The sequence below is a fragment of the Siphateles boraxobius genome, unplaced genomic scaffold (genome assembly GCF_051911475.1).
Source record: "Siphateles boraxobius isolate OS27281-9 unplaced genomic scaffold, OSU_SipBor_1 12, whole genome shotgun sequence".
Lineage (NCBI taxonomy): Eukaryota > Metazoa > Chordata > Actinopteri > Cypriniformes > Leuciscidae > Siphateles > Siphateles boraxobius.
Window position 1 is genome coordinate 22101391 of NW_027508722.1, and position 21254 is coordinate 22122644.

At 38.5% G+C, this 21254-nt stretch overlaps 2 protein-coding genes across 2 annotated transcripts; both read left to right on the forward strand.

Annotated features, from left to right (window-relative positions):
* Positions 1 to 270: 270 nt before the first annotated feature.
* On the forward strand, positions 271 to 14462 carry znf576.1 (zinc finger protein 576, tandem duplicate 1). Its single transcript, XM_077211972.1, has 10 exons — positions 271 to 418; positions 3247 to 3901; positions 4371 to 4892; positions 5380 to 8825; positions 8956 to 9160; positions 11934 to 12092; positions 12209 to 12298; positions 12384 to 12570; positions 12657 to 12864; positions 13084 to 14462. The coding sequence occupies exons 2-10, from the start codon at positions 3307 to 3309 to the stop codon at positions 14320 to 14322; spliced, it is 6651 nt and encodes a 2216-aa protein (XP_077068087.1). The 5' UTR covers positions 271 to 418; positions 3247 to 3306; the 3' UTR covers positions 14323 to 14462.
* Positions 14463 to 15127: 665 nt separating this feature from the next.
* Positions 15128 to 21205, forward strand: znf576.2 (zinc finger protein 576, tandem duplicate 2). The gene is made up of 5 exons (XM_077212024.1): positions 15128 to 15261; positions 16020 to 16207; positions 16534 to 16649; positions 18968 to 19111; positions 19757 to 21205. The coding sequence occupies exons 2-5, from the start codon at positions 16063 to 16065 to the stop codon at positions 20537 to 20539; spliced, it is 1188 nt and encodes a 395-aa protein (XP_077068139.1). The 5' UTR covers positions 15128 to 15261; positions 16020 to 16062; the 3' UTR covers positions 20540 to 21205.
* The last annotated feature ends 49 nt before the right edge of the window (positions 21206 to 21254 follow it).

A 21254-nucleotide genomic window follows, 5' to 3' on the forward strand; every position in this document is an offset into this window, starting at 1 on the left:
ATTGCTGGAAGATATATACAGTTGTAGAAACATTGCTCAGTTGACAGTGCACAATAAACTTTGATTTTGCAAAATTCATAAAATGCTTGTGTGACCGCAATGTCCTATAAATTCCTCCGATATCCACAAAATATCTTTAATAAATATCTTTAACTTACCTCTACATTGTGCCTCATCAGTGGTTTTTTGTTTTGTTTTCTGAGGAACTAATAGACTATTTATTTTAAAGACTACAACATTCTATTTTTGTGAACTACAACTCCCACATATAGAGTCTCTGCATGACGTCACACAACCTGCATCCCAGTGTTGTGAAATGGCGATCTCGCATAAAGCCCATTAGATAAAGGCGCAACCAATGGGTTATCAAGAAAATACTGCATTGGAAAGATGCTGGGAGGAAGAAAAAATGAAATCGGTGAGTTTGGGGCTTATATTGGTTAATACAGAGCTATGCAGTCATGCCTTTATGGCTCTGCACACAACCACGCACAGACACGAGCCATATAAGAGGCAGTTTTGCACACAATGGGTTAGAACAGCAGAGCGCATATTAGCGAAACATTGAAGGATATACCACTGCACGAGTGTGAGTAAACAGCCATTTTCTTGTAGTCGTGTTTATTTTGACTTCCCTTTCCTTCGTTGTTCAGCTTATTTTAACCCTGCACAGTGTGCTGTGTCTCAAAACCTAGTGGTGATGTACCTTATAGACGGCAGATTTGTGACATCAGTAACGTTAGCCTATCCACTTGCACAGGATTCTTTGTATCGTAGGCTACACCATCCCTAGACGACTTCTACATTAATTTGTAACAGTTTGGTTGATCGAACGTTGAGAGTGCTCCAGCCTGTTCTGCTTGTATGTGTTACAGAAAGGCTGTCAGTCAGGGTAATTAGTGGTGAGGATCGTTCATTGACTCTTTCTGTAGCTTACATCAATAGGCCAGTAGGTGGCGACAAGAGAACATGTTTTTTTAAATCATTGAAACATTAATTCATTCAACCGATTCGATTAAAAACACTGATTAATTTAGGAGTTGATCGTAGACGAAGCCAACCTCGATGTTCAAACGTCATCTTTATTTTTTAGCTCAACTGTCACAGCTTGAAAAATGGTGCCTTCGGAGTATCCATTCCAAGGTAGGAAGGCATCAAGGCATGTCCGTATCCAATGTTAGCTTCACTTCCTGTCTCCTGAGATGCTTTCATCTGATCTATTTTGAAGACAACATTGATGTATCCTTCGCTGCCTTTGATATCCCACAATCCTGTGCTTTCCATTCTGTGACAGTTGAGCTAAAATTAAAGATGCCATCTGAAAGTCGCAGTTGTTGTCAAGTTTTTGTACATTTTTGACCAACATTTTCTACTATTGATGTCATTTCTAGCAAGAAGTTAATATTAAATATTTGCTTGGTTAAGACCAAAGGCAAAGCTTTTTTTTTATCTTGTTGTAGATCATTAAAGGTTAAACACACACACAGCAGACAGTGACAGGGAAACTAAGCGCATGTGATTACCTGCATTGTTCTTCTTCAGGTTAACTCATACAGTATATTCGTGAAAAAATCTTTTTGATTAAGATTAAATTAAATGTCTCCACGATCTGCTTTTGAAGAAATATCGTAGTATCGTGCTACAGTGTATTCTATCAGTTGCAGTTCTGGCGCCTCCGTCCCAACATACATTCACGTCACATGTTAACGCAGAGGTTGAGTTACACTTCCGCAATACTGCAATTCACATAAGTTAATTATTTGCATGTTAACCTTTCCGGTTGCATGTTAACCTTTCCGGTTAAACATTTTCATTCGTGTACTGATGCGCTGTTCTAACTTGCTCTTTTCTGAGCACATACACCCGAGGCGCACATCTAAAAGCCTGTCAAACAGCGCCGGGATACTGGTTCCATGCCGGTGTCTCGTGGTAAGTGCAGGTGCCCGTCTCGGTGTCTGTGCCGATCCCTTTCCCAGTGACCGTGTCCACGCCGGTGTGTCCGTGTTAATGTGTCCATGTGTCCATGCTGGTTTCTGTGCTGGTGCCTGTGTCCATCCAAGTGTCCGTGCCGGTGCCCATGCCGGTGTCCGTGCCGGAGAGAGTGACCATGCCGGTGTCCGTCCAAGTGTCTGAGCCGGTTTCCATGTCTGTGCCGTGCCGGTGTCTGTGCTGGTTTCCGTGCTAGTGTCCGTGCCGGTGCACAACAGAAGAAAGAATTGTATTTGGGTTGAAATAAAGGCTCCTTAGTAACCAAAGTATTCTAATATGGATAATTTTTTGTGTAAGCTCTGTCTTAAAAGTTTTAAAATTTTAATTGTAAAATGTATTTCTGTTGTACTTATTTATAACAACAATTACAACATTACTGTAAATAATTTAACCAAGGCAACATCTGTGGTATTACTTTATCTAAAAAAAAAAAAAAGTTAACAGTGCCAGTCAACAGAGTTTATATCACTTGTATAAAGCTTGAATGATCTGGATTGGTATTGGTCGATCGTGATGACAAGAAATCAGTTGTCCGTATCAGCTGCAAAAAACCTGATCAGAGCATCCCTAAAATGTATACTTTTAATTCATGAAGTTTACTTTACTGCATTTTCTCATTATGGGGACCAAGGAGTATGGGGCCTGAAAATAAAAGCATATATATAAAAAAATAGAGTTCATAGTAGAAGGCCCTGTTTCTGAAAGTGAACGACCAGTTGGATGCATAGCCATAGCAAATACAGCAGCAGAGAGAAAGCAGCCATGGTAAGGTTAAAGAAACATGCAAATAAAAAGTTTTGACTGACCAGTTATGTTTGGTTAATGTTAAATGGATGCTGATGCATGTCATGTACAGGGTAACTGTAATACATTTGTGCAGTTTTGTGCAATTAGTTATGCTGATTATTCATCAAAAAATAATTGTTTATTTTATAAAATGTGAAGCATTTACACTTAAATATATCGTGGGCTTATTTAGAAAACAGGTGGGCTTAAATTATCTTGTCAAGGTTTAACTTACAAAGCAATTTTATTTTGTCACTTTATGATGTTTAGATGAAAGATTGATATTATAGTCCCACTTTATTGGAAGAGTGTTCAAATATCTTTAAGAAACTTAGTAATGATGACTGGGCTTAATAGACACACTTCCTGTACCATGCTAATGATTAAAGATATTTACATAGTACAATCTATGTACTATGTAACCTATGCACTCTTACCTTAGTTAACCTGCATCATTTCTTTCTTTTTTAGGAGAACTTTAGAGATCTGAGTTCAATTGGACATTGAGTTTCACATCAAAAGTTTAGCATCATGGAACTTGCTAATGACCCACTCAGTGAACCATCTGCTCCTGAAGCAAATCTGCACATAGAGCACCTTTCAATTTCAGACAACCCGTCTCCTTTGGAAGCACCATTAGATAGTACTGTACATGGAATGGAGGCTACAGAGAGTACAGATCAAACCAGTGGTCTTGAGTTGAAACTGGACCTCTATGTCCCAGCACCACCATTAATAGAACCTATAACCCCCGTAGAGGAAACAGCGGAGCACTGTGCTTTTCCTGTGGCAACACAAGATGAGAGCACACAACCTGAAGCCGTTATAGAGGAAATAGATGAAACAGCTGATGTTGAAGGATTGCATTGTGAAAAGTCGAGTTCAGAAACTGTGACAGAAGTGGAATGTGAGCGTGCATTCAACGAATCTGGCTCATCAGACTCCAATGCTGCAAGTTGTGTGCCTGAAGAGCCCATGAGCTCTAATGAAACACCAAAAATGTGTGCCAACACTAAATCATCAACTGGAGGTACAGCACACAATGCCGACAGAAAGAACATCCCTCCAAAGAAGGACAAATTTAACCCTCTGAAACTTGACATGGCCAAAGTAATACCTCTCACCTGTAAGTTCTCCGACACTTTTTTGTGTTTTCCTAGAAGAGCTATTGTTATGGTCCTCATATATTTATAAATGTATGAAATCAAAATGTATATTGTTTGCTTAACGCACGCTACTGGTCTTATTTTGAAGGATTAAATTGTGCATTTTTTTATCTATATGTCATAACTAGCTCTTTCTGTGATTCACTTCTCTCTGCTGCAGTTAGGCCAATCATTTTCAAATCTTTCCCTTCCAATATGCAATGCTCGCTTTTCACAATACGATCAATAACCAATGTATAAAATCAAGTCACACCCTACACTTTTTATTTTTTATTCAATAGCCATTTTACTTAGAAAACGTCACAATTGCGGTAGTAAAGTCTATAACAAAAGTTTCATGTCTGTTTGAAGTCAAGTACAATTTTGTTTGCTCTAGCTATTTGTTCTTTTCTAACATGCATTGTTTTGTTTTATCACACTGACCTCTAGCATCCCAGCTCTCACTACAATGCCTAGAATGTCACATCATCTTCAGTGACTCCAAAAGCAAAGATCGGCACCTTAAAATGAGCCACCCTGCAGAATATCAGCAGTGCATGCTGGGAGATGTTCTCTTTACATGCTATGTTTGTGATCAGCATTTCACCTCCTCCACAGAGCTCATGGCCCATCAACGCACACACACTGGTAACGAGCGGTTCAAGTGCCCGTTCTGTAGTGAGGCCTTCTACCAATCCTGTGAGCTAACAAGTCACAAAAAAAAAAATCACTACAGCAAACATGGATACACCTGCTCAGAGTGTGACAAGCCTTTCAAAACCTTTACTTTGCTCAGATACCACCAACGGGTTCACACAGCGGAAAAGCCGTATGTTTGCTCACACACGCACTGTGGTAAAAAGTTCTCTGCATCCAAGTCTCTTCAGAACCACTTAGAAAAACATCACAAAGAAGATACCAAAGGTGACCAGACAAATGCTTCAACCACCACAAAGAAAAAGAGAACTAAAGGTAAATGTACAAAACGTTCCGTGTATCATTCATTCAGTCGTTTTTTTATTTAATATTGAAAGTATAAAAATCTGAAAACCGCTCCTTTTTTTCTTTTTTTTTTACGAAAAACAAGAATTCAGTTCGATTTTTCATTTAGGAGTATAAAAATGTATAAAGCATTTGAATATTTTATCTTGGCATGTGGGCGGGAATAAAATGCACCTGTCCTCTGATTGGTCAGCCGAAGATCAAACCGTGCCATCATCAATTGTTCCTCAGTTCTGCGCAGCAGAATAGCTTTACGGATTCTTAACGCGGTTATTGCAACTACAATTCACCTTTTCCTCATCAAACAACCAGACTAACGAACCGTACCAGGGTAGAGCCTAGATTGGGCTGCTAATAATACTTTTCTTTCATCACATGATTAGAAGGATTGTTAAATGAGAATGTTGCTGTGCTGGCCATTTGATTTATTTATATTTTTAATTTTGTTTTTCTGCAGGAACAAATGAGCGAAAATTCCCATGCTCACAGTGCAATGCAGTCTTCAAGACTTCCAAAGCACATCTTCTTCACATCAAAAATAAACACTCTCAAGAGTCACAAAGTAGCACTGTGTTTGTGCCACAACCAAAACCACCTGGACGTACTATCACACAGACAGCAAATGGACAACCACAGACTCTGCTCATTGAGACCCTCGGACCAGCACCCCCGCAAATGGACAAGCTGGATGCTGAGCAAATTAAAAGACTAATTGAGAAACTTGGAAATGTACAGAAAGTAAATCAGTTGGTTATATTGCCTTTGCAGCCACAAAGCTTTGGGTTACCCCATCCACAACCATTAATGCAACCATTACATGTGAATTTTACTCAATCAACCATTCAGCCAAAACTATGTGAACAATCTGACACAGGCCCGTCAAAAGCAGAGAAAATTAACCTCCAAGTGTCAGCAGAGATGGGAGATTTGCAACAAAAGGAAACTGTTCTGTCACAAGAGGAAAACATTATTTCATCAGAAAACTCAGAGACCCAAGTAGCACCTGTTAAACTGACACAAACAGAGGCCCAAATGCAAATGGATGAAATTCACCTGGAACTTATACCAATACAGACTGAAACTTCGGTTTTGCTGGATCAAACACCTTTACAGTATGAAGCATCACAGAATGACTCGGTTCATGAACTGTCACAGACAGCAGAGGAACATATTCCAGAAACAAACAGTGAACCACATTTAATTCCTCAACCTGAAACAGCAAATTCTCATCTAAGGACAATGGAGAAGGACAATGTTCCGGTCGACACATTAACGCCTGAGGAGACAGTTACCAATGCAGAGACAGCATGTCCTACTAAAATTCAAGATTCAATAGACTTGTCAGAGCAATCAGACTCACAGGTAGTGAGTGAACAGGGTGATATAAGCAAACTAACTAAGCCTCAAGAACTTCAGCAATTCCAAGCTCAAAAGGACCAAATTGAGAAAGAACCATCCATGATGGAACCACAATCTCAGCCGGATTCCCTCAACACTGTGCAGAACAACACCTTAATTGACCTTCAACAAAGCTCTGTGCCAACACCAGACCAGACTAGAGCCAATTTACAGGATTGCCCTTTTGTTCACAAGAAAATTCCAACAAAGAAAAAAAGATCTAAGAAACAATTGGCTGACAAACTAGAGACTAAGGAAGCAAGTAAAGTATGTGATGGCCAGGTACCATCTACCAAGAAAATCAATACTTCATCAAAAGTGATTACTAAGAAAAAAGAAAAGACAAAAAACAAAAAGCTTGTTGTCAAATTTGGACCAAGCGAGAAGAAAAAATCCTCTAAACCGAAGGTAATAAAAACATCTAAAACCAAACAAAAACAGAACCAGCAAATTACTGATCAGAACCAAGTGCCTATTTTGTCTCTACCTGACAATAAATTGGATTTTAACCAAAAAGTGCAAAAAGATAAAGTAAAGGGGGTTGAAAGTCCTTCAGGAGTAGCAGTGAAGTCTATGGGTCAAATGAATAATGCAACAAAAGACACTGTTTTGGTGGCACCAGAAACAGCACAACAAGGGAAACTTCAGAAGAGAAAAATTAAGAATCAGAACAATTTACTCAAGAAGGCACAGTCTGTCCAGGAGGTCCAACGAGATGAAACACTGGTACCTGTGCGAAAGAAAAAGAAGCAGGGTAAAACACCTGAAGACGATTGTCCCAAGAAACCCAAGGTTAGAAAGATCCAAAATAATAATTTTCAGAAGAATTGCCAAAAATTACCAAAGCATAAGGCCACAAAGGCAAAATCCAGACCTGATGTTTCAGACGTCCCTCACATAGAGAAACAAGCTCTGCTCTTATTAAAAGGCCACAAGCAGCCTCAGCTGAAGGTACACAAGTTGGATGCTACTGAGCTCGAGAAATCACCCCCGCACAAATACAATAAAAAGGTACTGCAAAAAACAAATAAAGCACCTAGGAAATCTTTGAATGTAGCACACCAAAAGAAAGCAAAATCAGTTCAAAATAAAATGGTGGAGTATCACGGAGAGCCCTTGACTTTCGAAATGTCCTCTGTTGAGAACAGCCATGGTTCTGTGTCTACAAAGCCCAAAATTGTACGGAAACGCAAAGCGCCTACAAAAATAGACCAGGAAATTGCATTGAGCCCTCCATATTCTCAACTTACTCTTGGGTGCCAGGACTGCGGGAAGACATTCTCAGAAGTGTCTGCTTTACAGGAACACATGGCGGCCTGGCACTCCGCTGGAAAGGATACTTTCCCGGATGAGACAATTGTTGTTGTTAAAAAACGAGTCATGAGACCCGGTCCTAATGAAAAGCGTATTTCACCTAATGTCTTTGAAATTCAGGTTGCAACAGACTGGGATATGGAGTCTGAGGTTGGGGAGATTGTGGGAGAAAGACTATCATTCCCAGCATTAAGTCCGTCTCCTTCTTTGACACTTGCTTCTGGTGGTGTTGAAGGAAAGCAACAAGGAGACAAATATATTGAAGGAATTGTTCCTGAACCTGAGCAACCTCCTGAGAAAAATCCTTTAGAAGTTTGCGAGATCCCTTTACAGATGTCTACCCCAGCCTTAGTCAAAAATATCGTGCCCCAGGAGCTACCTGAAAATGCTAGTGAGAGTGTGTCAGAAAAACAACAGAGCAATGAGGTTGGGACCATCACAGAAACTTCTTGCACTGAACTCAAAGATGCATTGGAGGAAGAAATTAAAGAAGAACTGCCCATAGGTGTCAATTTAGTCATGATTGGAGACCAAAATGAGGACGAGAACCATAATGGTCAGATAAATAACATTTCGGGTATCTCTCAAGAGCATGAAAATGAAGAAAGCAATCCAAGTCCTCAGACTCAAGAGTCTGCAAAAGATGCTGATAAAGTATTAACTCAAAAAGTTCTTACTGAACCAGAGATAAAGCAAGAAGAAGAGGAGGTACTTGTACGGAGAGTTGATGATCATAAAAGAGTGATGGGAGGACATTCTGTGAAAAGGGGTAAGAAAGGAGTTGGAAGAAGCCAGGGCAAGAGACCGGTTGGAAGAAGAACTAGCACAGAAAACAAAAGTAAAAAGGACATTGAAGGAAATAAGGATCCACAAGAATGCCAAGTGCTCTATCATATGTGTGTGCTTCATACTCCAGAGAGAAAGAACAAAGAAACCGACAAAAATGGAGTTAATGCCTCTGAAACTTGTCAACCATCATCTTCTGAGGAGGCTCCTGAGGAACAGGTAGTTTTTGAGTTGGACTCTGTTACCACAAGTGTAATGGACATTGTGAACTCTGAAGATGGATCATTCGAGACATCTAGAGAGCTGGTTAGAGACGGCAGCTCTCCTGGAATCATATTGGAAAAATACTTGACAGCACGTGAGAGAAATATGGAAAATCCAAACACCCAGAGTCAGATTAAACAGGTGAGAGTTTCTGCATGTTTTTCAGACCTTTTAGATATTGTCCTTCAACATTTGAATAATATCTTTTAAACCCCTTATATATTATTTAATGTAAAGTATTGTATGTGTGTATTGTGTATTCTCATTAAAGGCAAACTCCAAGTTGGATGCCAATAAAGTGACTTCAGCTTACACATCTTCTGACATGAAAATAGAAGAACGTTCTTCAAATTTGGCTCAGAGTTGTTCGATGCGTGGAGTACAGATGTTTATTGTGAAAGCAGAGGACCACATGACTACAAATGAGATGTTTCAGGCTCTCCAGCCTACAGATCCTCACCGTGTTGCATGTCAAGGTCAGTTTTAACTAAATGATTAGACCTTCATTTTTTGTTAGTCTCTTTTCTTTTCTTTTTTTTTCTTTTTTTTTTTTTTTTTACAACATACAATTTTAGTGAATTTCATTCATCATTGAACCTTAAACAATATAATGAACCAAAGTGTTAAAGACACATGCACTCACTCCTAGAAAGACATAATTGCATTTCTCTCTCCCCTTTAAATAAAGCTTTCATTCAGTTTTACATCTCTCATTCCCTGAAGCAGAAAGGTTCAGAGAGAGCCTGTTACTCCTGAGAGCAACGTTTATCATGGTTTTAAAACATTTCCCTCATGTTCTTCTTCTAACATTCCCAAAATACAGCACACAGCATTTTGCTTAAAATGATTTTTCTCCAACTTACTACTGCTAGTAAAGACAAAGAAAAACATGAAGTTGTTATTTTATCTTTTCAGAACAGTGGAAATGGTCATTGGTATCATTTGCAAGATTATCGTTCGTGTGTGACTTCTTTTAAAAATGACTTTGCAGTCATACTACACCTTCACATATATGCAAGAACAATTTATTTATTGCTGGTTTGTTGCTATACTGCATATGAGTCGTCTGGGGTACCTTAACATTGTAAAAAGTAATAAATATGAAAGAATACCAGGCTCAAAGGAACTGATTGCACGTAATTTGCTGAGATCCCCAAACCTACACACTAGCCCGGTGATACCTCTCATAATAGCTATAGAAGCCGCTACAGGTGATAAGCAATACACAATAAATGAAGTACAAAGAAAAAGAAAAATGACTGTACTGGAGAACAAGTGACAAAAGCACTTAATTCTATAATACAAAGGCAATCACAGATTGCAAACCTTTGAGACCTTCCAACCTTTAAATGGACTTCATTACACCATTTCAAATGATTCTATGAGTTTGCATTAATACAAATAGGCATCCTTGACGTTTTAACCCTTTCGCACGTACGATCACACCGGTGTGATCAGTCTTGGCTGGTCCCTGGAACGTACGATCACAGCGGTGTGATTAGAACGGTCAGTGCATCACGTGATCAACTGCTAAATTCAAACGTGCTTTCGCGCGTTTGCTGGCGCTGAGCCAGAGAAGGACCCACTCAGTGCTGTCATATATCACAACTATTGAGTGTTTTCAACCACATAATGTTTATTTTAGGTTTCAGATATTTAAATACACACAAGTACTAGCAAAACAATGATTTTGAGTTTGTAAAATACACACTGATGTCTATGGAAGCGGCAATAATAATCCTTTACATTATAATAAGACGACACGTTTTATTCATATCAGATACACATTGTGTAAGTAGCTTTACATTTGACCCTATTCTTCTCCCAGTTCACCGGCCACTTACTTTCATGTATTTCGTGAGAAGTGGAGGAATTGACGTGTTGTAATCCAACAGATCCGATTCTCTGAACTGTGAAACAAACTAACATGGCGCCGCCCATCGCGCATACAGCTCAAATAACGCGATCGTTATAAAGGTGTTTAAACAACAAAACACATCCACTTGCACATATTTGACAATCGGAATATCAGTGCTTCATGCTATAGGTAATACATTTGTGAATAGTTTTAATAAAAAAGGGAAAATGACATAAAAGCAGATCATCATTCATTCAGCGCTGTGTTGTGGTTGCGCTGTGTCACGTGACAAGCAATGACGCGTCACCATGGAAACATTAAAGTGACAAGTTCTAAATAACGGTCGCCTTGAAAAACTCACGCTGGGGGGTCAGTTAGAATATTTTAAACTTATGTTTGACTTTTATTTCAAGGTGCAACTTCATTTCTCGATAACTAATGTTTCTAGTTTTACTTTTGGTAATTTCAGTCAATATACTACATTAACCAGCCTGCACAAATGTGATTGCCAATCAAACCTCTCTGGTACTCATAATAACACTCAAGGCGGTCAGTCTGTATGGAAGTCTCGAAATGCTGCAGGTTTTTTCCCCCCCAAAAATAAACCACAACAAATCCTATATAGACAGTACACAGACCTCTTTGGATATTTTGCAGTCTTGAAACTTTGATTTCTCTTTCAGTTCTCCAGCACAAAGTAAAACACACAAAAAATGTGCACTTCCACACCCCCTTTTTTCCCTAGTCTTAGACATAGGACCAGCACACACACTCAATTTGTATACACAAAGTTTCACCAAGCTATGATTTTGTACAGTCCTATATTGGCAGTCCAGCAACCTGGTAATAAGGAGACTGATGTTAACAGAAACACTACTGCAAGGAACTGTAACAATGAAGACGCTGATGGTAGTAATGAATGCCAGGGGTGTTCGAAGGTGCTGTTCATGGCACACCGGGCGGCATCTCAGACCAACCCGCTCTTTTGTTTTCTTGTATCATTATAAAGAGTAGCAAAATCAAGAGCAGAAGTTACGCTTGGACAGAAACCAGGGACGCCCAATATAGTCTCAGTTTGCACGCCCTCTTTTTTGGCACTCTTCGGTTAGTCTCTTTTCTAATACAGCAGTATCAAGAAAATACATTTAACCAGATGTTATCTGGTGCAGCTTGTTTGCAAATGCTTGTCTATTTAAACCTTTTACCACTTTTTATTTATTCATATTACTTTGTTACATACAACATTGTTACTGTTTGTTTTCTTTCTTCTTTACTTCTTTATTTATTTATTTTTGCTAATACAGCCGTATAATTTTTTACTAAATATATTCTCATGAACCCTTTCTACACCATTTTGTCTATTAAAAAACAAATTTTTATTCCTCTTGCAGATAAGAACAGAGAAGACACCTCTTCTGACTCTCATGTAGTGCCCTTGCAGACCTACAGCAAGCAATGTATATTTTATCCTGTTAAGGAGGAAGAGCGAGAACATTTAGTGGAGCCTCCTCATGCAGAACATGCATGCTTAGATTCCGTGGAGCTTGCAGGTGGGGGACAAAATTCTGGATTTTATAAGATGTATTTAAATAATTTAATTTGGAATTATTTACAGTATCAAATACATTTGTTTTGCAAGTTATCACTAATCAGTCGTAATATTTAGGGGCTTCATCTGGAATTGAAGAATGTGAGGAAATCAGGGTGGATTTGGTACAAATGGACATGCAACACCTGCACACAAACTCTGAAGAGGGTAAATAAAAGAATAGCCAGGTTAATGCTTTGATGTGTGGTCTGTTCTGTGAGCTACGTTTGAGAATGTGCTATTGTTTTTGTAGGTGATGTTAGTGCTGAACAGCAGAGAACCCAGAGCTTTCTAGAATTTCTCTCTGATAATTCAGATACGGATGATGCCGATAATGTCCATTCTGAACCAGAAGCTGAAACCATTTTGATGTCCTGTTACCATGGAATACAGTGTAATGATACAGTACATCAAAAGGGCACAGAGAGATGTGGCAGAACGTGAGTGTTATTGGCGTAACATAAGTTACCAGGTATGCCAAAATGCTGCCATCAATCTTTAAAAGTTGTTTTTATCTCTTCTTTAGAACCATGGGTGCCTCTGCAACAAAGCACACAGAACCAGAAAGACAGCTCAATTGGAAGCCCATTAACTATTTTAATCAGTATTTTAGTTTGGAAACGTGGAATGAGATTGCTGTCTGTACAAGGGAAACATCAAAACTGGCAAACCCTGTCACAGAAAAAGAGGTTGCACAGTATGTGGGAATCCACATTGCAATGGGAACTCTGAAGGTTAGTAATACAAGTGCATGACAACATCTGAAAAATGGATCATTCTCAAAAGATGATGAAATTTTCCTAGACATTTTAGTCATGGAAAAAAGATTTCAAATGGTCAAGAAAACGTGTAATCAGTGGTGTCACCATCTTATTGTTTATCTTATTGTATCTTATAGTTACTTTTTCATAAACTAAAATGAGAATCTCTTTCTCTGTTTTCCTACCACAAAGTTTCCCAGCACAAAGCTCTACTGGGAAGACTGCACACGAGTACCTCTGATCTCAGATGCCATGACGGCTTTAAGATTCTGTGAGCTCACTCGTAAAGTGAAGTTGGCCAGTTCTGGTGGAGATTCCATGGAGATGAGTAACTATCAACAGTCTGAAGAAAGTAATCGAGACCAGCCTGGACAGTGTAATGAAGTGCACAGTAATGAGGAGGCACATAATTGTGCAAACTCAAAGGCAGATCATTTGTGGAAGGTAATGCCATTGATTAGAAGAGTTCAAGTCGGTTGTCGGGCACTGAAGCAAAATGGAAGCTATGGGGTCGACCAGTACCCCCTTCCTTTTCAAAGACACCCAACCCATTCATTACTTCACACAGTTGTCATAAGTGGTGGAGGGTTGGTTGTGGACTTCAACTTGAGTGCAGATGACTCCAATAGAGAAAATGTAGTGGAGAAAATGGTCTCTAGGGGTAAAGACAGAAATGAAGGGATGGTGTTTCTTTGCAAGCCAGAGCTTTCCACACCTTCTATGCTAGAGCATCTTTTAGAGGCGGGTGTGCAAAGCGCTGGCAAGGTTGGTGGGGCAAGAGGGCAAATAGGTGACGAGTTTGTGAGCTCAGATGGAAAACTCAAACTTTTCAGATGTCATCATGGCTTTATCCTTTCTGCAGTGGTAAAGGAGAAGCCGCGCTCAACATCTCTTGTCAGTGGCTTTGAGCGAGCGATTAAAGCTGCAAATCTTAACCGTGATTTGAGAAGTCTTTATCGCACTCCATGCACAAACTCAGCAGTCAGTGGTTGGCCACATTCTGTTCTCTGGGACTTGATCGATCTGGTGTTGGTAAATGCATGGATACAATATAAGCAAGATTACAGTCATATTACAGATCTATTATCACTCATGGCATTTCGTTTGGAGGTGGCCAAAGCACTGATTCTCTCCAGTGGCTTTGCTGCTCAAGACTCGTCACCCCCTTGCCCTCCTGCTCCCAAACTACATGGCCCAGATACAAACTCAAGACATTCTCAGGTTCTTGAGAGCCCTTTGCCGGATGTACACACACGGTACGATGGCTTTGGCCACTGGCCAGAGCAGCTAGAGGGCGAACAGGCCAGGAGGTGTAGATTTGGAGACTGTGAAAGAACATCACGGGTGCGTTGTCTCAAATGCTGTGTGTTCCTGTGCATTTCTCGAAACCACAACTGTTTCCTGAAGTTTCACAGTCAGGGGTCTTCATGAGGATTACAGGCTGTGAACATTTAAACTATAACATTTACTCATTTACATAAATAAGATGGTTAATTGTTAAGTTATTGCTTATCATGATTCATGACAAACCATGAGCCACCTATATCTATCCTTGTCCAGGTTGTGTAGTTGTTACACAATTAAACGCATTTGGATGTATAATGAATGTTTTATTGTGATTGTTATATCTTCTTTTTATGTAGATACTTTTAAGATTTAAGTATCTTCTTTTTATGAATAGTATTTTATTGTATTTTACACCTAGCAAACAGTAGAACATGTCCTATCATAGGACATGTATTACTGTTTGCTAGGTGTAAAATACAATAAAATACTATTCATAAAAAGAAGATACTTAAATCTTAAAAGGGTTTAATTGTGTAACAACTACACAACCTGGACAAGAATAGATATAGGTGGCTCATGGTTTGTAGTTTATTTCCTAAAAAGGAAAGGTTCATGTTTTAAAATGTGATGTTTTCATTTCATAAATCATGACTATATGGTTCCTGCTCATTGTGCATTGCGAAATCATCTTCAATTTTTTTTATGAAATAAAAGCTTTTAAATGTTATAGTATGGGCTCAGTCTTCTTATGATAAACACTTTAATGCATTTAAATATGTAACAGATTATAGTATATTTATTATCATTGCGTATGGAATTATTTTACAAATTAACAACTAACAATATTATCTAATTTTAGAAGCGATTGAATTATTTTGCATGGCAAACCAGGCATTTCGATACTTGTTCTGCTTTTCATGAACACAATGGAAAGTACGGCGGACGCCTTGGCACGTGATGCAGATTTTTTTTTTCAGTCAAGCAGCGGGTCACTGACTACTGCACGTTTGCGCCCTCTTTATTTTCATATGTATGTCTGGCTTATGCCTTTTCCCTCCAGACAAAAAGGTTATTCTCTTTCGGGTAAGAATTCTGCTGAATTATTTTTTAAAGACCCAGATTTAAATAACTTAAAATATAAATATTTGCTCTTTTGGGTTTTGTTTGATACAGCTTTTGGCTAGCGAACTTGGTTTTTACTCTACACCAAGTTTAACATCGAACTCAACAGCCTGCTAATGTAATAGCCGCTTAATAAATAAAGTCATTGCGCCGTTTAAACCGCTAAAGTTTCGTTTTGACTGATATCGGCGCAATGGAAGTGAGACTAATTTCAATACATTAAGCAATGAGCTTGTTAGCTACATAGCATTGGTTTAGTTTGCAGAAGATAAAGGCCAAAAGAAGGCCTCGTTAGCCGGTAGCATGTAACGTTAGCTTAGCATAGCTTAGTTAATGCGAACAAACGGTAGGCGGCTCTAAAACGCACGATTGGAGACGTTCGGTATCCTAACACTGTTTTCTAAAATTATTATTATTATTTTTTTTAATATTATGGACAAATATTCTTGGACTGCAGTGATTGTTAAGTTATTAGTGCGTGTAGGCAAATGTATCTTACTTTAAGCTTGCCAGCTATGTTGTGTGTTTTAATGGCTCGGTTGACTTGTGAAACTTCATTCTGAAAGCTGAAGTAACGTTACGTAGAAATGGTTAAATTACGTTGTTTATTAATTTGAGTGCCACTTTTTAAATGGGTGATGGGATTTTGTGATGCATGCACACTAGTATGTTTATACCCTATATATTTGTATATTTAGATTATCGTCTCTTCGTTACAGTGAAATTTACAGGAGGTGTACATTGAATCCTTAAGCCCTCATTATGGATTCTGACATACTGAACATAGAGGAGATAGTAATGGGCGGTGTAGAGACTGCTGCCCCTGCTGAACTGCCCCCTGAGAAGACAGAGGTTGCCTACACCACTTCCATTCAGAACCGTGCACCACCTCCTATCATTCAGTCATGTAAGTGTGATGGGAAATCATTGATTTTGTACTGGAATCAGTTATGGAAATAAAACATGTCCCTCCAGCTTTTAAATGCATGTTTCTAATTTAAGTCTTGGGAAGTAAGTAAATATTCCAGGATTCAGATATCACTGGTTTACTATTATCATGTAATGATTATCCCACTCTTAAATCCTTTCTTTTCTTTTTCTAAGTTATACTTTTAGAGGGTTTTTTTGTCTTAATGTTACACTAGGTATATACCTTTATTCTAAACTTGTAATTGGCATTGCCTTCTATAGCGATGTTTAAATCTGTCGCTCTATCTCTCTCTGTGTATTTAGACCAGCATGAAAGCCTGCAGTGTTTTCAGTGTTTTATTACTTTCTGCAACTCAAAAGCCAAGGAAAGGCACATGAAGAAGAGTCATCGGGAAGAATACAAACAGCAACTTCAGCAGGTTAGTAATGAAACATTACTTTGATAGCACAGAAGTACATATCTCTGATTATTTAGGATTCAGTCATTTACAACAATCACAGTTTGATTTGGGGGGAACTGTTTCTGAGTTTTTCTTCACCAATAGACTAGATACCGGATATTTTCTGTCAAAATGACTGAAAGTACATTAAAATTATCAGTTAACCTGTTAACCGTTTCCAGAGCGTCGGCGCACTGAAGCGGTTTTTTTTTTTTATTTAGTTCAAATTTACTATCAGATTTAATGTTATACCTTGACAAACTATACATCATTAAAAAGATATAATACTCAAGATTCAGTATTTGACCACTATTGTATTCTGAGAAACTTATAGTGACAGTTATGTCTTAATTTGTGTCAGGAGTTATGAAATGAAAAAATGAGTCGATACCTTTAATATGAATTATGAGCGTCAGCTGGTCCATTCATAAAAAACACTCCAAGCTGTCGTCATGACAGCGATTCGCAAAACATCGTCCATCAGGGCTTTAGCTCAAAAATGTGCAGACTTGGAGAAATATTGATATATTCTCATAGATTCACATCATATTTCTATAGACAGGAATAATATTTGTTGAATTTATACCCAAATGCGTCGATGTAATCATTATGATCGCTTCTTACTGAGATGTGCTGTGTTTTCAATTCATACCAATAGCCTGAGGGCGCTATATGCACAATAACAGTCCATATATGGATCACGAAGAAGACCCATAGTCATGTGACCTTCCAGGACGTCACTGATACAGAAAGTAGCTGACAGAGATCGCTGTAACATGCAGATAAAGATGTTTTGAAGACAATAAACATGATTGCAATGATATTTGAGTTACCTGTGTTCTTCAAGCCATGCCAGGTATTTCATAATAATAGATAATATTTATAATGTAATGCTAATCGATATAGATTTCATCATCGTGCAGAACACTATAAATAATACATTTTCTGTCAGATTTTTTTTATCTGAAGCCAAATTAGATCACAGAAGATTATTTAAAACACTCGACTTGCGTTATAAAGTAAGTTTGGAGCACAAACATGGTTTTAATCTCATAAATGGTCGTGTATTGATGGTGTGCTAAGCTAACATGCTAGCTAGCCCAGGTGCACCTGCCACCAGCAGTTATTGTTTTATGATTTTTTTCTAAATAGGAATGCTTACTGAAATGTTTCAGTGCATTTGATACCAGTTTCAAATATTTAGTGAGAACTTTGATAAAAGAAATTAGGGTTTGAAACCCTATGAATAGCCTGTGAATAGCCAGTCGTTAGTAGCTATAATGCAGACAAAAGAAATGCATATTTAGAGCCATAACCAGTCTGGAGAGGTGTAAATGTGTGCAGGGGAGACTGACTCTGAATGGGGCTCGTTTGCACCACAAAATAATAGAGACAATAGACTGATTAGATGACTCAGAAGATGACTAAACATCAGTTTGCATTTTAGAGTCTAATCAAAATAAAGTAATTTGACATGATCTTGAAAAACATTTAACTAAATACAGAGTTTTAGACTTATCATTTTCAGATTTTAAATATAAAATGGTCACACATATGGCTTTAGCTGCAGTGCATTTCTAGATTCCTCCAGGGCCAACTTCAATTTTATTTTTATGAAGATGTTTCATAAAAGTAAATTTCTAATAACTTTACAAAACTTTGAAGCTATTTAAACATTTTTTTTCATTATGACAATAATTATTTCTACATTTACAATAAACTACTAGGTGTCAGCTTTCAAATGAGATCATACTTGTGCTTTTAGTGCAAAGGGTTCATGAACTGTATCTGTTTAAGTTTGGGTATGCCATTTCTGGGGATTTTTCAAAAGTGGCCTTGAAGGTTAACAGGTTAATGTTATTAAATTACATAGATTTATTTGGTTGAATCTACTCTACTATTTTTAAGTGGTTTTGTTTCAGATATTGTGATGTCAGTTTTATTTGACAGACTTAGCTAACTGAATGCTGTGAGATTGCCATCAGGTGAAATGGATGCTTTTTCAGGGGGAGGAGGAGTTATTTGCACTGTGATTCTCTTTTATTTTTAACATTGTGGATGGATGCAATATAACTGTTGTTTAAGTCCATGCTAATAGTGACGTATGATTTGCGAAAGAGTTATGCCGCTATATATCTATTATAACTTATTCAGTAGACTAATGAATATAACTAATAAACTTAGCAGAGACTTCTGCAAAAATCTGAATCTGTTTTTTTAATGTTCATTCAAACATGAAATTTATTTTGGTTTGAAAAGGATGCATGTTCACATACCTGTTACCTTTGCATCAACAGTGCGATACTCTGTTCACATGCTACGTGTGTGATCGAACCTTCCCCTCTTCTGAGGAGCTGACACAACATCAGTCGACCCACAACAAGGAGGACAAGCCTTTCAAATGTGCACACTGTCAAGAAAGCTTCCGCACATTCTCAGAGGTGAGAGGAGGTTTACATTAATTGGAACTGAAAATGCTTGAACGACTCTTTTTATATTTATATATTTCACATTTTTTTATTAAATGCTGTACATTTAATGTGATGTTTTGTAGTATAAACGTATCTTAAAGGGTTATGTCGTTCCAAAACCGTAAGACTTTCATTCATGTTCAGTACACAAATGAAGATCTTTTTGATGAAATCTTAGAGCTTTCTGGACCCTCAATCGACAGCTACACAACTACCACTTTGACGTTTCAAAAAGTTCATAAAGAGATTGTAAAACTAATCCATATGATTTAAGCGGTTTAGTCCAAAATGGTCTGAAGAGACACTATCTTATTATGATGAACAGATTTAATTTAGGCTTTTATTCACATATAAACACTGATCACCGAACATAAACAGAAGCTCAACCATACATGCTTGATGTGCGAGAACAAACCTCATTGGTTCTTGTGGAACCTCAAACGTGCTGTGTAACACGAGAATGAACCTCATTGGTTCTAGCACGTCAAGCGAACATGCTTGGGCAACTATGTACTGTTGATTTACACATGCCATGCTATATTTGAATTTTGTATAATTGTAAATGTAGGCCTATGTTTAATAACAATTCAACATGCATTATTTTCTTTCCACAAGTTAACAACGCATCGACGGCAGGTATGCCCTGAACGTCAGTTTGTGTGCAAAGAATGCAACGAGACGTTTCGAAGCCCTGGACTTTTGCGCAACCATCGTTTGGGCCAGCACCCCGTGCCCCTGGATGAAGAAGAGACAGAGGATACCACAAAGACCTACCGGTGTGGTAAATGTGGTACAGGGTTTGAAGAGGAGGCAGAGCTCCTGCAACATCAGGAGAACCACGCAGGTGACCGGCACTGCAATGGTAGCGCTGCCGTCAAACGTCGAGGGAGACCGCCGAAAACTGAGGCCACAGCTGCCAGTGAAAAGAAACTGAAGCGAAAGGAGGAAGAGGCAGAGGAGCCTGAGGAAACCAACAATTCAGAAGACGCTTCTGCAACAGCCACAGCTGAATCGAAGACAGGAGGAAGACGAGGACGCCCAGCCAAATCTACCCAGGGGCCCAAGGCCGAAGATGATGAAGCAGAAATTGATGACAAGAAAGCTGTTCCTCAGCTGGCCCGGCAGATCCCTTGCACTGAATGTGACCTCACTTTTGCCTCCCTGGCGCAACTTCGAGCACATAAGAAAGAGAAGCACACGCAGCGGAAGCCTCATCCTTGTGAAGAGTGTGAGGAGAGTTTTAACCGACCTGCGCAGCTGGAAGCCCACATGGCAAGGGCACATAGTGCTGGTCGGTACACCTGCCCCACATGTGGGAAAAGCTTTGGCAGAGAAAGTAACCTGAAGGCTCATCAACAGAGCCACGGAAAAGAAGAGAAGCCAGTCGGAAAGAGATAATTCCGTTCGGGATCATTTTGAGGGTCCATGTTATCAGAAGATGAATTCGATTTTTTTTAAATTTTGTGTATAGAAATGTAGGTGGGGAAAGGGTTCACTTTAGATTTGTAGTTGTAACACATAGTGGGATCCTTCAACTGTGTGACGCTCGAGATCAACACTATGTGAACATGTTTTTTGAAAACTGGAAACCCAAAGGGTAGTTTGTTCACAGTTAACTAATGGTATCCATGTTTGGATGCCCCATTGTATCTTGACGTCTGTACATAGCTTTGGCGTGGAAAGTAACAAAGGATTCATACCATGACTGAATTCTCATTTGTAGGATAACCATGTTGTAACTAATACCATCAAGAGAAACCTACGGAAAAGCCTTATGATGTTGTCGTCTAAGGCTTCACATTGTTGTTTTATTTCTTTTCTCTTTATTTGAAAATTTTAAAGTTTTTTCTATGAATATAATGTTATTGGTTTTACATTATTTTAGAAGTGTGTACAATGGTGAGTGGAAAGATTTACTAAATGATTGTTTTCTGATGAAATCTGGCTAAATTTTATTTCAAACGTTTTCATTTTCTACTTGTATGATTTGACATTTGACTTGAACTTAAATGTTACCCACAACTAAGACCGTTCTCTGAGTGAAGTAAAATATTTTAAATGTCATCTGATTTTTTTTCTGTGTTGCTTTAAATTATTTGCACACTACAGCATT